We start from the raw sequence: 15,754 nt of genomic DNA on the forward strand, positions 1-15,754 counted from the left end.
TCTACTTAACTGCTCAAGGGCTCAGTGACTGGCAGAAATGGTCTGGTTGAAACTATTAAAGGAGCCATACTCCTCCCCACTTTTTTCTTAAACCCTACTTGGAAATATGGCCATTGGAATGCCAAATTGTTGTTGTTTGTTTTAATCTTTTTTGAGGGGCCTTCCACCCCTCTATACATGTACTATACATGTACTGTGACATGCATGTCACAAAAGGGCACAGAAATAATAATAGCAATAATAAATCTTATATAAAGTTGATGGAGAATATTGATATGCCTATCTCACGGAATTTTAAGTTTTACTGGAGCTGTATGTCAATAAAAATTATGTTGATTTCTATATTCTATAAACCCAAAATCTGTGTTAACTTTGTGTTAAGATAAAAAATAACAAATATGCTTACTCTATTTTGTTTCTAAATTTATTTAACTCAGTTGTGCTCTGTTATTAGCTGCCTATGTCTAAACATGAAAAATAGCACCAGACTTTAGTTACAGAGATTATAGTGCAGTACTAACATTTGCCTCTAAAATAAACAGGTTTTTGTCAGATGACTTTGCAGGGTGCACAGTCAGAAACTGAGGCCAAATAAGAGATCCAGCATCTTCCCAAAGAATCCATTAAAGCCTGGAAGCTTACTAGAGCAAGTAAGCAAAATGCTTTGAACTTAAGGTGAGGTCAAGGTCACTGCAACTTCCTGGGTCTTATGAAGACAGCACAGTGTGATCTGATGGCATAGAACTCAGAGCCTGGAGGCAAGGCAGGGTCTCCAGAGCCAGGGCTTTGCTAGCCTTGTTCTCAGGCATTCACTCAACCTCCCAGCTTTCATTTCAGGTGGTAAGATGAGAACTGTTACAGTTGGCCACCTTCCTTCTTTGTGATTGTGAAAAGCATTAAAAGTCCTCACAGCAAATGACCTCCATTGTTAATTGTTAATTATGTGCTAATTGCAGGCTGAGTGTACCTTCTCTGAAATGCTTGGGATCAAAAGTTTCAGATTTCATAGCATTTCATATTTCAGATGTGAGATGCCCAATCAACCAATGCAAGGTAAGCATGGGGCACACGGGATGGGGGTGGTAATGGTGGTGGGGGTGGTTGTGGTGGTGCTGGTAAATTTAGCTATATATTTGAATTGAGTTATGTCAGTACTCACTTTTGATGGGATTTATTTAACAGGTTTCAGGCAAGCTTCAGGGTATGGAATCTTCTGTGCCAAGCACTGGCCCGGCCAGCAGGGTCTTCAATGGGGACCTGAAGGGAGGGTCAGCAAATGAAAGGGATGTGAGACACAAAGAATGAGAGCAAGACAGGATGTCTGATCAAGCTCTAAAATTTTATTTTCCTCTTAAGGCATAGGCAGGGGCAAAGGGGAGTAAAAGCAGGGAGGGACTTTAATTATGGGTTGTTCAGCCAGCAGGGAATGCTGCTCTGGGGGTTATCTATCTACTCTTACCTAATTGCCTAACTGCAGCTCGGTCACCTGATTTCTGAGAAGAGGCTCTGATATTTGTGAGAAGAGGTGCTGGTGCTATGGATGTAAGGATTCGGTCCTTAATTACATCATCAGCCTGTGACAGCATCCCAGCCTAAAAAGTGGGTGGGCCCTCTGTGTGCCCCCTTCTCTTTCTGCTCTCTCCCTCTGTCTGTTCTTTCTTCCCCCTCTCTCCCCCTCTTTCCCAATAAAGCTCTAAAAAGGTAACCATGTTCTATGATTCTTTCAACCATCATTCTTCTCCACCAGTATGGCCTCTGTGGGTGGCGGCCTGCCATGAGCAGCACTCCCTTTAACCAACATTGGTGCCGTTCAGACTCAGATACACCACTGAGCACCAAGGACCTGCTGTGACCGCTGCCACCTGCCGCCTCTCCCCCCATCCAGTGAGATGCGCATCCCTCATCACTTCTGCTGGACCACCACACAACTACCGCTGCCATCACCACAGTGAGTCTGCTGTTCTCACTGCTGTAGTCTGACCTATATTCTTTGTGACAGACACCCCGGGGGTTGTCCTTGGGCTGTGCTAGCAAAGGCAGGCACATTTTCGCTCCTGACAAGGAAGTAAATGGTGTCTAGGGTTCAATGGTGGACCAACTGCAGTACAGCCAGAGCCCTCACCTTCCCTTGATGAAGAGGATGGTGACTTGAGCTGAGTTATAGATCTCTCTCCACTCTTTGGGGATGCCCAGGATTGTAGTCTGATCCCGGTTTGTTATTTTAATTTTTTATTTTTCTCTTGGCTACAGCCATGAGCCAAAGGGGTGGACACATTTACCACCTACATTGGTGGATAGGGGCGGGCACTGGTAAATCTGGCCACATAACAGCATAACATAACTGTGGGTGGTGGCCAGCCACGAGCAGTGGCCAGCCATGAGCAGTGTGCTGTTTAACCAACAATGGAGACTTAAGCAAGGCCTAGATCTAGAAAAAGAAGAGAGAAGCCCAAATATGGCAGCATGTGTGTCAAGGGTCACTTAGGCTTATGGCTCCCATCAAAGCACAGTGTCATACATGGAGGAAAGAAAAACACAAGTCAGAGATTAGCCTGGGTATCGAGAGAGAGAGAGAGAGAGAGAGAGAGAGAGAGAGAGAGAGAGAGAGAGAGAGAGAGAGAGAGAGAGAGAGAGAGAGAGAGAGAGAGAGAGAGAGAGAGAGAGAGAGAGAGAGAGAGAGAGAGAGAGAGAGAGAGAGAGAGAGATGAAATGAAAGATTAAAATGTCATCTTGGCCACTTCTATTGACATCTTGACCACCTATGACTACCAGTTGTTATCCACTATCTTGTTATGTTTATATTCTCCTCTTGTAACCCACCTATTTTGCCTGCCAAATCCTCCATTTGGAAATACCCAACCCTTGATCTCTGAAGTCCTAAATTCTTTTCATCCTCACATCCAATGCTGACCTCTTAAAACCCACCTTAGGGAGAGGCAGTCTGGGTACAAGTGATGGGTCCAGGAATATAAAAATATAAAATTATAAACCTTAAAGAGTAAAACCTGACAGTCATCAGCTCTGTCAACAGCTAAAGGTTAACTTCTAACAATAGCTCTCTACTTTACAGCCAGCTTCTCTGTCAACAGCCAGGGGTTACCTTTTAACGATAATCCCTTTGCCCCTATGGCCAGCCAGCAACTGCCACAGACCAAGGTTAACTTTTAATAAGTTGTTCTACATGACTTTTGACGTCACATTGTTTTGTATCCTTCTCTGCTATGGGAAATCAGCTATGTCAAGAAAACTGAGGTTACACCCTTAGTTGTGTCAATAAAGCTCCAGGGTTCTTGTAAACACCATTAAGCTGAAACCTTGTAAGCAAACGTTGTAAACTGCAATATGTCTTTAAGTTTTACCTCAAAATTATAAAAATTCCCTTGTCCATGCCTAATGCTTACTTCTTGCTATAAAAGGGGCCCCAAAGCCGACCCCATTGCCATAGTTTCAGAAGCCCAAACTCTGGCTGTGGTCTCAACTAGGTAATAAGCTTTTAGTGCCCTGGAATAAAGTTTGCTTCTGGTTTCTTAGACTTTGGTGTTCTGTCCCCCGTTTTTTTGTGATCCCTTGTACCTAACACAAGAATGAAAAAACTTTCTTAAATTAATTTCTTTCAGTAGTTACTGTATCCATGATGATTTGGGTCATTGGTCTTTTTCCTCTCATCTTTGGGGTTGACAGCTCTCTGTGCACACAACACACTGCTTAGAAAACTCATGGCACTGTTGCATGTGCTTCCTTGAACAGAGTGTGCTAACACAGATAAGCATCTTTTTTGTTATTTGTAACTCAGAAGCTTTGGGTCTTAAAGGAATTATCTGATATTTTCCTCCTTCCATTCTTAACCATTTATTAGTCTTTCACAGAAATCCAGTTTCAAAATGTTTAGTGAAAATAAAAAAGATAATGAAAGTGTCAGGGATTATTGTTTGTGGTCATGTGAAAATAGACACAAACTACACAGAATTCTTACATTTTTTTGAGACAGGGTTTCTCTGTGTAGCTTTGTGCCTTTCCTAGAACTCATTCTGTAGCCCAAGCTGGCCTAGAAAATCACAGAGATCTGCCTGACTCTGCCTCCCGAGTGCTGGGATTAAAGGCGTGTGCCACCACCGCCCCGCACAGAATGCTTACTTCTAAGAGGAGGCTACGGGCATGTGATGGGAGCTTTATGGGCAAAACTGATATTTCTGATTTTTTGACCCTGAAATAGTTAAACATTCCAGTACACTTTGCTCAATGTAATTTTAAACTGTCCTGATTGTGCTCACCTGAAAAATCTAATTTCATAAGCGGGCAGTCAAGCTGTTTCATCTACTTTCTGGGTCACTGGAACCCCATAGTAGTTAGCTAGTTGCAGTACTACTCTCATAATCCAAGCCTGTGCCAGAGCAAGGCAGTGACTTTTACAGAAGACTGCAATTCTCTTAAACAATAGCGAAAAATTAAACTGAGCTCTTTTATGTGTTTTAGAGCACCATGAAAAAGGATAATTGTTTAAATATCAACAAAATCTTAGGACAAGAAATGAGAATTGAAAGCTAAGACACTGAAGATAAAATAAGGATTTCTGCTTTCAGAGTTTGTGGCATGGATGAAAATAGTTTTCAAATACTTGATAGCACATCTGCCTTCAGATTTAATGGCTTAACTAAGAAGTTCATACTACTTATGATTTTCAGAAAGTTCTGAGTTTCATGAGATACTATTACTATTATATTTCTTTTTAACATATCAAATCTCCTTGGAATATATTAAATAATTAAAGTTAACTTTATTTTTTTGTTTTATAGACTCATATGAAGTAGTTTTTTAAATCATGTAAGAGAGTGAAAACCGAAGTTAGGCTCTCAGAAAAAAATTCCCTTTGTATAAATTATATTTGAAAACATGGTGGGCTTTTTATTTAGTAGAAATGTACCCAACATATACATACATAAAACATGTGTACTATATTATATATTATTATATTATATATAATATGTGTACATTGTAATATATACTATGTGTGCATGCACGTGTGTGTGTGTGTGTGTGTGTGTGTGTGTGTGTGTGTGTGTGTGTGTGTGTGTGTAAACATATCTGTGGGCATGTGCCTGCTCTGGTGCATGTGGAGAGATTAGAGGACCACTTAGAGAAGTCAATTCTCTCCTTCTATCAAGTGTGTGCTGAGGATCCCACTCAGGTTATCAGACTTGACAGCAGGCACATTTCACTCCCATTCCATCTCAGTGGTCCCAAGATGTGTGTGTTTAGTTAAACTCACACACAACACTGAAACTTTAAATGGTTCTGACATAATCTCACCCTTACTTTAAGATTCATAGTACTAAAACTCTCACTTATTTTAGTATTTAAGATATAAGATATAAAATATATTCTATAATTAACCTTTTTTCTTTTATTATTATTAAGAAATTTTCTATTTATTTTACATGCCAACCGCAGATTTCCCCCTCCTAACTTTTTCTGCCCTCCTGCTTCCCCCCCAAACCCTCCTCATTCCCACTTCCTCCAAGTCAAGGTCTCCCATGGGGTGTCAGCAGAGCCTGGTACATTCATTTGAGGCAGGGCCAAACCCCTCTCCCCTGCACCAAGGCTGCACAAGGTATCACACCTTAAGCACTGGTCTCCAAAAATCCTGCTCATGCACCAAGGATGGATTCCGATCCCCCTGCCTAGGGGCCTACCAAACAGTTCAAGCTAAACAACTGTCTCACCTATCCAGAGGGTCTAGTCCAGTCTCATGGTGACTCCACATCTACGGTCCACAGTTCATGTATTTCCACTAGTTTGGCTTGTTGTCTCTGTATGTTTTTCCATCATGATCTTGATGTCCCTTGCTTATAGAATCCCCCCCTCTCTCTCATCGATTGGAATCCTGGAGGTTGGCCCAGCACCCAGCTGTGGATCTCTGCATCTGCTTCCATCAGTAACTGGATGAAGGCTCTAAGATCACAGTTAGGGTATTAGTTAAAATATTAAGGCAACTCCACGTAGTTAAAAGGGAGGTTTATTTTGTGGAGTAACTTACAAGTGAAGGGATAGGTTACAGGGCCTGGAAAAGGTGTAGCACAGTCTGTCGGTGTTCTCTGGAGAACTCTGCTTGGTCTATCTCCAGCGTCCAGTGTCCAGGAACCAAGAACACCAGCTTATCCGGATCTCGGGTCTTCAAGGGTCCTCCCTTGGCTCCACCTTGTAGGCGTGACAGTTACCAAGGCCTCAGTGGGGTTGGTACTTCCAGATCAAAGCTGGAATGGCTACCCACTACATTAGGGTATTCACTAATCTGGTTACCTGAGCAGACCAATTCAGGCACCATCTCGACTATTGCTAGTAGTCTAAGGTGGGGTCATCCTTGAGGATTCCTGGGAATTTCCCTAGCACCCTGCTGCTGGAGTTGTTGGTGCTGTTCTGTCATTATATAAGAAGTTTTATTAAATGATTGAACACTCAAAAATTCTCATGACATCCAAAGAATACATTAAATGCCAAACCTACTCACAGAGGGCAGAGATGCTACAGAGAGAAAAAAACAATTCTGACAATAGTTGAACAAAAATCAAGTTGTAATGCTATATCCTGAGTTAATTCTGTTTCTTTGCTTCCCTTCTGTTATTGGTTGGAAAATTGTGACAGAACTCTCTTACCCTCCAGTGAGTATAGCTAACTAAAGGATATTTAAATAATTTATTTTTAATTACATGTGTGCACATGTCTCTGTGTGTGTCTGCATATATATATATATATATATATATATATATATATATATATATAAAATTTCTCTCTCTTTCCCTTCCTTCCTCCCTCCACCCGTGTGTGTGTGTGTGTGTGTGTGTGTGTGTGTGTGTGTGTGTTTACAAGAAGTCCAGACCTCTTGCAATTGAAATTATCCAAGGGTGTGATGAACTGAACTTGGGTGCTCTGGGAGAGCAGATCTTAACTGCTGATCCATCTCTCCAGCCCCACTAAAGAGGCTTCAACAATCAAACCTTAAGAAGTAAAATATACTGGGTGGTGGTGGCACACACCTGTAATCCCAGCACTTGGGAGACAGAGGCAAATGAGTTAGAGGCCAGCCTGGTCTACAAAGCAAGTTCTAGGACAGACAGAGCTGTTGCACAGAGGACACCTGTCTTGGAAAAATAAAACAAAAAGTGGAAGGTATAAATGTACATAACAATACCCTTTCTACCTTGGAGTTCACTTTCTTTGATTTTACTGTAAGCTCTTTAAACAAGGTGGACCTGCAATCTCTCTCCATTGGTTCATTCAGTATTCCAAAATTACAGTGTTTATCTGAAAATTCTCTTGGAAATTGACCTAAATTTGAGTTCCTTTGAAGTTCTGTGAATTATTTCAGAATAATTCACAAACACTTTTCTCAGTTGTCATTGTGACTTCTTGCGGACATGATTATGCTATGGAAAGAAATACCTCTGTCCTCTTTCAATGCTCACTTTCTACAAGACAATGACCCATCTTGAATGTTCTAGGCAGTCTTCAGAACCCATGGAACTTTATTAAGTATTTGGGAAACCCCACAGCTCCTCCCTAATGTCCTCACAAATCTCTAGGATGAGAAAGAGCCTTTCACAAGCAGTGAGGTCTGAGGTGTGAGCAGAAGGCAGTGCCTAGATCATTCTCAACTAGAACAGTACCAGGCCATATGTTAGGCTTCTGCCATTCCAGCTGCATGACCACACATGCTCAATTCAGTAGCTAAGCAAGGGGTCTTATGTCCAATGTCATCAGTGTACTGCATGATCAAATGCACACAGCACAGTCATGCAATCAGCATATGTGTGGTGAAGTTCCATAAGCCCATCTGTGCATGTTCAGGGTGCAATAAAATCCAGGCACAGACTCCTACACTCTCTTCTCTCTGTTTTCTCCTCCCCTCCTCTCTCTCCTGCATGTGTGTCTCCTCCAGGACTGGCTACACTCTCTTCTGTTCCCCCTTTCCTCCTAATAAAGCTCTGATACTGGGTTTTGTCATGTCTCACGACCTTTTTACCTGGTAATGGTGCCACTTATTATTTTTAAAACCAACACCACAGAGTGCTCAAAATAGCAGAGAGTGAGGGGGTACAGGTTAGAACCCCAGACATGTTGCTGTGAGTTCTGTAACCAGATAGCTCATTGGTAAATATTCCAAAACTAAGTGTGTGTTCATTTCACTATTTTACATTTAAATGAAGAACGAGAAAATGATTTTTACATATAGAGAGAATTGGCAGGAAAGAAAGCTTTAAAAGTTTGGAAGGGCTGGAGGGATAGCTCAGAGGTTAAGAGTATTGACTACTTTTTCAGAGGTCCTGAGTTCAATTCCCAGCAACCACATGATGGCTCACAACCATCTATGATGGGATCTGATGCCCTCTTCGGGCCTGCAGGCCGAACATTATATACCTAATAAATAAATGTTTAAAAAAAGTTTGGAAACCACAAGTACATATAAAATCTCTATCCAAGAGAATAAGACATAACAAGGGGGTTGAATTACTTATATTTACCATGCAAGATGCTTAATTTGTAATAGGACATTTCAGATTCAAATACAATACACTAGTAAATTGTTTTATTGAAATATGTTAAAAAATGAAGTTATAATTTGAAGAGATAGCTGGCCCTATTTCTCTCATAAATGGCAACCCAAACATTCTTCTGGCCATATTAGAATAAATAAGAAGTTCATTTGTTTGTGCTTTTCAAACTGTGATTCAAAGAAACTTCATGTTTAGGCAATGGTTCTTTGGTGCAGAGAATGTAATTTACATTGAAGTATTTTTACTTCCTTTTGATATGATATATGCTATTTCCAATGTTTTCAATTCCAGCTAGTTTTCCATCTATTAAACCAAATGAGGCTATTTTATATAGTCTGATGAGTTATTATTCATATTTCAAGGGACCTGAAAAAAACCTGTAGGTTAGAGGTAAATAAGGAATTGAACAAGCATGCTTGATAAGCTTAACTGAAGTTCCTGATGACTTAAATACTCACAGAAGGCTCTGGCTTCTAGTCTCTGTGTCAACATGAAAATAAAATATTCATTTCTTCAAAACATTGAGTGGATAATGTATGTTGGTACCCTGTTGGACACTGTTCCTACTTCACTCCACTATTGGACATATAGCTCACTGTTGGAGAGAAATGTTTTGGAAAATATTAAAAATAGGAAGAACCAGTTTAGAGGATGGAATAGTTAAAAGGTAAGAAACTGAGCTGGTAATCTAATATTTAGGGTAAGAGAACTACACCGAGGAGAGGAGAGGGGCCTCAGAAACACAGACTTCCTCTTTGGCTTTGCCTGAGGACTTATCACGTTTTCAGCCCTAATAAGGGTCAAGGCAGGCCCGGTAGAGAAACTGGGGGCTCTGCCAGTTGGAGAATTCTACCAATAGTTTTCCTTTTCTTTTCTATTCCCTGCCCTTTTCATCCAGTATCAGGACTAAATGTGCTGGAAAAGTAAATGATCTCTCCCTTTCAGCTGCCATACTTTCTCCCTCTCCCCTTCCCTCATAGTACAACTCTGCTCTTGAATAAGCAAGCCCTTCTATAAGCCCTTAGCAGCCCTTGCACATTTGAGAAGCCTTCCATTTTCAGCTTGACAACTAGAATTTACCTGCAAGATAAGGATCTTGATCTTTAGGTGTTGTCGATGCCACCATCATTCCTTCCTTAGTCTCTGGTTAACAATAATAGTAAAAACACTTTGGGAAGCAGGCAGCTCGGAACCAGCTGGTCCCATGCCTTGCTTAGGAAGCATGCTTTTTGTAGAGGGATAAGGTTACAGCTACAATTGCACAACTCCAGCCATGAGGTCAGTGAACAAGTTGCTCCCCACACTTAACCCCCATAAGGAGGGTCTCCCAGACCTGTGAAAGCAGGGGAAGTTGCTGATTTTTCTTGAATACAGAAGCTAATTGAACACCCCATGTGCTCTGGGGCTCTCTTGCAACTGCTTTCATTCTCCAAGTGTAGGAGCCTAACAACAGTCTGCAGAACTCAATGCCACTTATTTTGAGGGACTTGAGAAGGAAAAGGAAGGGGAGGAGAAGATAGAAGATGGGGCCTGTATAAGTCTGGATCCTCGGGGCACGGACTAGGTGGGTTCTGAGCCACAGGGAGGCATGTGATTGGGTGTGACCTTCAGTCTGCCAGTTTCATGGGCACAGGAGGTGGGAACGGGAGTGGGTGGAAGAGAGAATAACTAGGCCTATGGCCCAGTGTGCAAAGCAAGGGAGTCTTTAAGGACATTCAGTGTGTTCTGCCCAGATTAGGACCCCCAAAAAGACCACTGGAGACTAAAGATATCCAGAATGCAATAGCAAGGCTTACTTCTTAATAAAAGCTAGCAGGGAGCCCTTGTCCACAGCACGCAGCTAATCGAGGCACAGAGGAGAGTTCCTCTTTCTTGAGGTTAGCTTTTGAAGGCAAAAACCACAAAATTCTTCAGAGAGGACGGGGTTAGTATGGGTCCACCCTTGATTGGTCCAGTTTTCCTGAGCTTGGACTTTATCTTACTTTTGCTCTGTCAGGAGCCCATCTCCAAAATTTGGTCATGTTATCTCTGGGGAGGGGGGCGTCTCGTGATTAGATACCACCAGGCAGTCTGATTTTGTACTTTTAAAACTTCTGACTTCACCCTGTCTGGGAATGGGGAACTGACTCCGTTCTGGCTATTTTAAGATGTCCCTTTCCTCAGCTCTCCGGGCCTTAGGGGGAGCTGGGCTGGGGGGGTCTCTCACAGTGCTTTCAGGTTTTTTCTTGCAACCTCTTACCTGCCCTCTGAGTGAAGGTAGGGCTAGGCAGAGGATGGATTGCAGTTTTCCAGCCTTTTGGGAAACCCCAGAGTAAGAGGAGTGGGTGAGAGACAGGAAGGAAGAAAACTGTCTAACTAAAAAGGAAGATCATTGAGATTTTTACCACCTCTCCCTTTAGGATGGCTGAGTATCAAATGTAGGCAACACCTTGGAAGAGACAAAGTTGGTCTGCAGTGGCAATATTATAGGTTCGCAGTTGTGGGTGTGGGGCTTGGAGATGGAGCTGTGGTTCAGGTGCAAAATGAAATGGGGGGATCTGGGATCTCACCATTGAAACCATCACCTGGACTGTTCTCTTTCAATCCAGAGAAATCAGAAGAGGTTAGGTGGGGGGGAGAAGTGTTAGGGGAGGTGGGACGTTGCCATCGGGCTTTCTTCTTTTTTGTGCCATTTCCCGTTGTACCCCTCCACCCATTTCCTTTCAGTAAGAACCAGATTGTAGTTGCTAGCCTCTCAGTCTCCTCCACCTCCATCTCCTCTTTTAGATTTCCTGCCTCTGCAGGAACCTAGGAGGCCAGGTTGTGGCTGCTGAGCACCACTGGAATTCTGCTGTCCCAAGCCCCCACACCCCAGGCAATGGTCCCACCCTCTGGTGGCTATCAGTACCCTAGGAAGCCGCCCATCTCAGCACATAGCACAGAGGTCTCTGGTAGTCATGGTGCCATCCCAAAGAGATGGGTGAGGTGACACAGGTCTGCTATCCAGTGTAGAGCCTCAGCACCAGGAGCTGCGAGCCTGGTAGCAGCAGAACATGGCCCAGGTCATGACCACTGTGGAGGCCATGATTTGAGGCAATGGGAGCTCTGAGCCCAGGTGAGCGGCAGCAGCTTGATTAAGAGTGTGGAGGCACCGAGAAGTAGCTACTGCTCCAGTGTACCCTCCTAAGGAGCAAGATGACTTCCAGGACCTGCTCTCTTCACTAAAGAAGATGCAGCCTCACCTGGTGTCCATCCTGTGCCTGAAGGGCATCTTTAGGCTGTCATAGTGCACTGAGAGCATGGGTGAGTAGCTGTCTACTGGGGCCTTTCTGGTCTCCCAGCCACATCTTCTTTCTGCAGCTCACTGAGTGGATCTAGGATCTGGATCTGGTGACTTTTCTACCTCTATGGCAAGGGTAACACATTCTCTCTTGGCCCCAAGCAGAAGGGACCAATGGCTGAAAATGAATTTATAACTACTGACTCTGTTCTGATTCTCTCCAAGAACATAAGAGGATAACAATATCAAAAACATTTCCTTCTCTGTTCTGGTTGTCACTGCTCAGGGTCCTCAGCGGGACACCATGTCCAGTGTCACATGCAGACTGGAGAACACCTTGAAAGGATTTGGGTCATCCCTTTTCTAAGCTCCTAATCATTTTTTAGACCTTAGGAGACAGGTTGAAACCTGTAAGAAGGGATTCTTATTCAGGGGCAGAAAGCTTAAGTTTTGATCCCTGCCTATCCATTTTAGTATCACAAGTGCCTTTTCTCTGTGCCTCTTTCCTTATTGCTCCCTGGAGCTCAGTCTCCTAACTGGTCCAGATTAACTGTGAATTATGCCCAATGCCTTCCCCATTTTGCTTTAGGGTGTAATGGCCCAGAAAAGTTTAGGACATTACATGGTACTGTTGTGCCCTGGGCGTGAGACCCCCAAAGAGACGACCAGAGACATGAACTCACGGAAATGCAAAAGCAAGGTTTATTGGTGCAGTTCAAACCATGAGGCAGGGTGTTGTTGAACACCCTGCCACAGCAGAGGCTAGGGGAGGTGCCCACCCTTGCTGTAGATATTGTTTTTTTTCTTTTTTTTTTAAATTTTATTTATTTTATTTTACAATACCATTCAGTTCTACATATCAGCCACGGGTTCCCCTATTCTCCCCCTCCCACCTCCTCCTCTTACCCCCAATACATCCCCCATTCTCACCTCCTCCAGGGCAAATCCTCCCCCAAGGACTGCGATAGATCTGGTAGACTCAGTCCAGGCAGGTCCAGGCCCTTCCTCCCAGCCTGAGCCAAGTGTCTCTGCATAAGCTCCAGGTTTCAAACAGCCAACTCATGCAATGAGCACAGGACTTGGTCAAACTGCCTAGTTGTTTCCCAAACTGATCAAGCCAATCAACTGTCACACCTATTCAGAGGGCCTGATCCAGCTGGGGGCCCCTCAGCCTTTGGTTCATAGTTCATGTGTTTCCATTCATTTGGCTATTTTTTTCAATAATTGAGTAAAACCAAAATTTTAAGCCACAGTCGTCCTAGGGACCTCCATGCTATATATATATATATATATTATTATATATATTCATGGTTCTATGGGTTGTGGTCTGATTGTTCTTTATTTAATATCTAGAATCCACTTATGAGTGAGTACATACCATGACTGTCTTTCTGGGTTTGGGTTACCTCACTCAGGATGATTTTTTCTAGTTCCATCCATTTGCCTGCAAATTTCATGCTTTCATTGTTTTTCTCTGCTGAGTAGTACTCCATTGTGTATATGTACCACATTTTTTTTCATCCATTCTTCTGTTGATGGCCACCTAGGTTGTTTCCAGGTTCTGGCTATACAAATAATGCTGCTATGAACATAGCTGAGCATGTATTTTTATGGTATGAATCAGAATTCCTTGGGTATATGCCCAAGAGTGGGATGGCTGGGTCTTGAGGTAGTTTGATTCCTAATTTTCTGAGAAACCGCCATACTGGTTTCCACAGTGGTTGTACAAGTTACATTTCCACCAACAGTGGAGGAGTGTTCCCTTTGCTCCACATCCTCTCCAACATTGACTGTCATTGGTGTTTTTGATCGTAGCCATTCTAACAGGTGTAAGGTGGTATCTCAGAGTCGTTTTGATTTGCATTTCTCTAATGATTAAGTATGTTGAGCATTTGTATTTCTTGTTTTGTGAATTCTCTGTTTAGCTCTTTAGCCCATTTTTTAATTGGACTGTTTAGTATTTTGATGTCTAATTTCTTGAGTTCTTTATATATTGTGGAGATCAATCCCCTGTCAGATGTGGGGTTGGTGAGGATCTTTTCCCGATCTGTTGGCTGTCTTTTTGTCTTATTGACTGTGTCTTTTGCCCTGGAAAAGCTTCTCAGTTTTGAGAGGTCCCATTTATTAATTGTTGTGCTCAGGGTCTGTGCTGTTGGCGTTTTATTTAGGAAATGGTCTTTGGTGCCAATACGTTTAAGAGTGCTTCCTACTTTCTTTTCTATTAAGTTTAGTGTAACTGGATTTATGTTCAGGTCTTTGATCCACTTGGACTTGAGTTTTGTGCATGGTGACAGATATGGATCTAGTTGTAATCTTTTACATATTGAGATCCAGTTATGCCAGCACCATTTGTTGAAGATACTTTCTTTTTTCCATTGTATAGTTTTGGCTCCTTTGTCAAAAACCAGGTGTTCATATGTGCATGGATTAATGTCAGGGTCTTCAATTTGATTCCATTGGTTCGTATGTCGGTTTTTATACCAGTACCAAGCTGTTTTTATTACTATAGCTCTATAGTAGAGTTTGAGGTCAGGGATGGTGATGCCTCCAAAGGTTGCTTTATCATATAGGATTCTTTTAGCTATCCTGGGTCTTTTGTTTTTCCATATGAAGTTGAATATTTTTCTTTCCAAGTCTGTGAAGAATTGTGTTGGGATTTTGAAGGGGATTGCATTGAATCTGTAGATTGCTTTTGGTAAGATTGCCATTTTTACTATGTTAATCCTACCTATCCATGAGCATGGGAGAGCCTTCCGTTTTCTGATATCTTCTTCAATTTCTTTCTTTAGAGATTTCAAGTGCTTATCAAAAAGGTCCTTCACTTGTTTAGTTAGTGTTAATTTCTTCCTTGCCAATTTGTATCCCTTTGATCTCCTTTTGTTGTCTTATTGCTCTAGCTAGAACTTCTAGTACTATATTGAATAAATATGGGGAGAGTGGACAGCCTTGTCTTGTTCCTGAATTTAGTGGTATCGCTTTGAGTTTTTCTCCATTTAATTTGATGTTTTCTGTTGGCTTGCTATAAATTGCTTTCATTATGTTTAGAAATGTTCCTTGTATTCCTGATCTTTCTAAGACCTTTATCATGAAGGGGTGTTCGATTTTGTCAAAGGCTTTTTCAGCATCTAAGGAGATGATCATGTGGTTTTTTTTTCTTTCAGTTTGTTTATATGGTGTATTACATTGACTGATTTTCATAAGTTGAACCATCCTTGCATCCCTGGGATGAATCTTACTTGGTCATGATGAATAATTGTTTTGATGTATTCTTGGATTCGGTTTGCCAATATTTTGTTGAGTATTTTTGCATCAATGTTCATGAGGGAGAGTGGTCTGTAGTTCTCTTTCTTTGTTGCATCTTTGTGTGGTTTGGGTATCAGGGTATTTGTAGCCTCATAAAAAGAGTTTGGTGGTGTTCCTTCTGTTTCTATTGTGTGGAACACTTTGAAGAGTATTGGTATTAGTTCTTCTTTGAAAGTCTGGTAGAATTCTGCACTGAAACCATCTGGTCCTGGGCTTTTTTTTTGGTTGGGAGACTTTTGATGACTGTTTATATTTCTTTAGGGGTTATTGGTCTATTTAAATGGTTTATCTGGTCTTGATTTAATTTTGGTATGTGGTATTTATCCAGAAAATTGTCCATTTCTTCCTGGTTTTCTATTTTTGTGGAGTACAGGTTTTTTAAGTATGATCTGATGATTCTCTGGATTTCCTTGTTCTCTGTTGTTATGTCTCCCTTTTCATTTCTGATTTTATTAATTTGGGTGCTCTCTCTTTGCCTTTTGGTTAATTTGGCTAGGGGTTTGTCTATCTTGTTGATTTTTTCAAAGAACCAATTCTTTGTTTCATTGATTTTTTTGTATTGTTCTCGTTTTCTATTTCGTTGATTTCAGCCCTCAATTTGATTATTTCCTGGCATCTATTTTTCCTGGGTGAGTTTGTTTCT

At 41.9% G+C, this 15,754-nt stretch overlaps 1 protein-coding gene across 3 annotated transcripts in view; it reads left to right on the plus strand.

The window, feature by feature from the left end:
* Positions 1-1,705, plus strand: part of LOC107399785 (rho GTPase-activating protein 20-like) — a 65,900-nt gene extending 64,195 nt beyond the window's left edge. For all 3 annotated transcript variants that reach the window (XM_076566378.1, XM_076566377.1, XM_076566376.1), the window contains 2 exons: positions 957-1,053; positions 1,478-1,705. Coding sequence is in view for 1 of the 3 variants with exons in the window: in XM_076566376.1 (XP_076422491.1) it covers positions 957-1,053; positions 1,478-1,497 (117 nt within the window). In the remaining 2 variants the exon portion in view is untranslated. The remainder of the gene's footprint in view (positions 1-956; positions 1,054-1,477) is intronic.
* The last annotated feature ends 14,049 nt before the right edge of the window (positions 1,706-15,754 follow it).

This window comes from Peromyscus maniculatus, chromosome 3 (genome assembly GCF_049852395.1).
Source record: "Peromyscus maniculatus bairdii isolate BWxNUB_F1_BW_parent chromosome 3, HU_Pman_BW_mat_3.1, whole genome shotgun sequence".
NCBI lineage: Eukaryota > Metazoa > Chordata > Mammalia > Rodentia > Cricetidae > Peromyscus > Peromyscus maniculatus.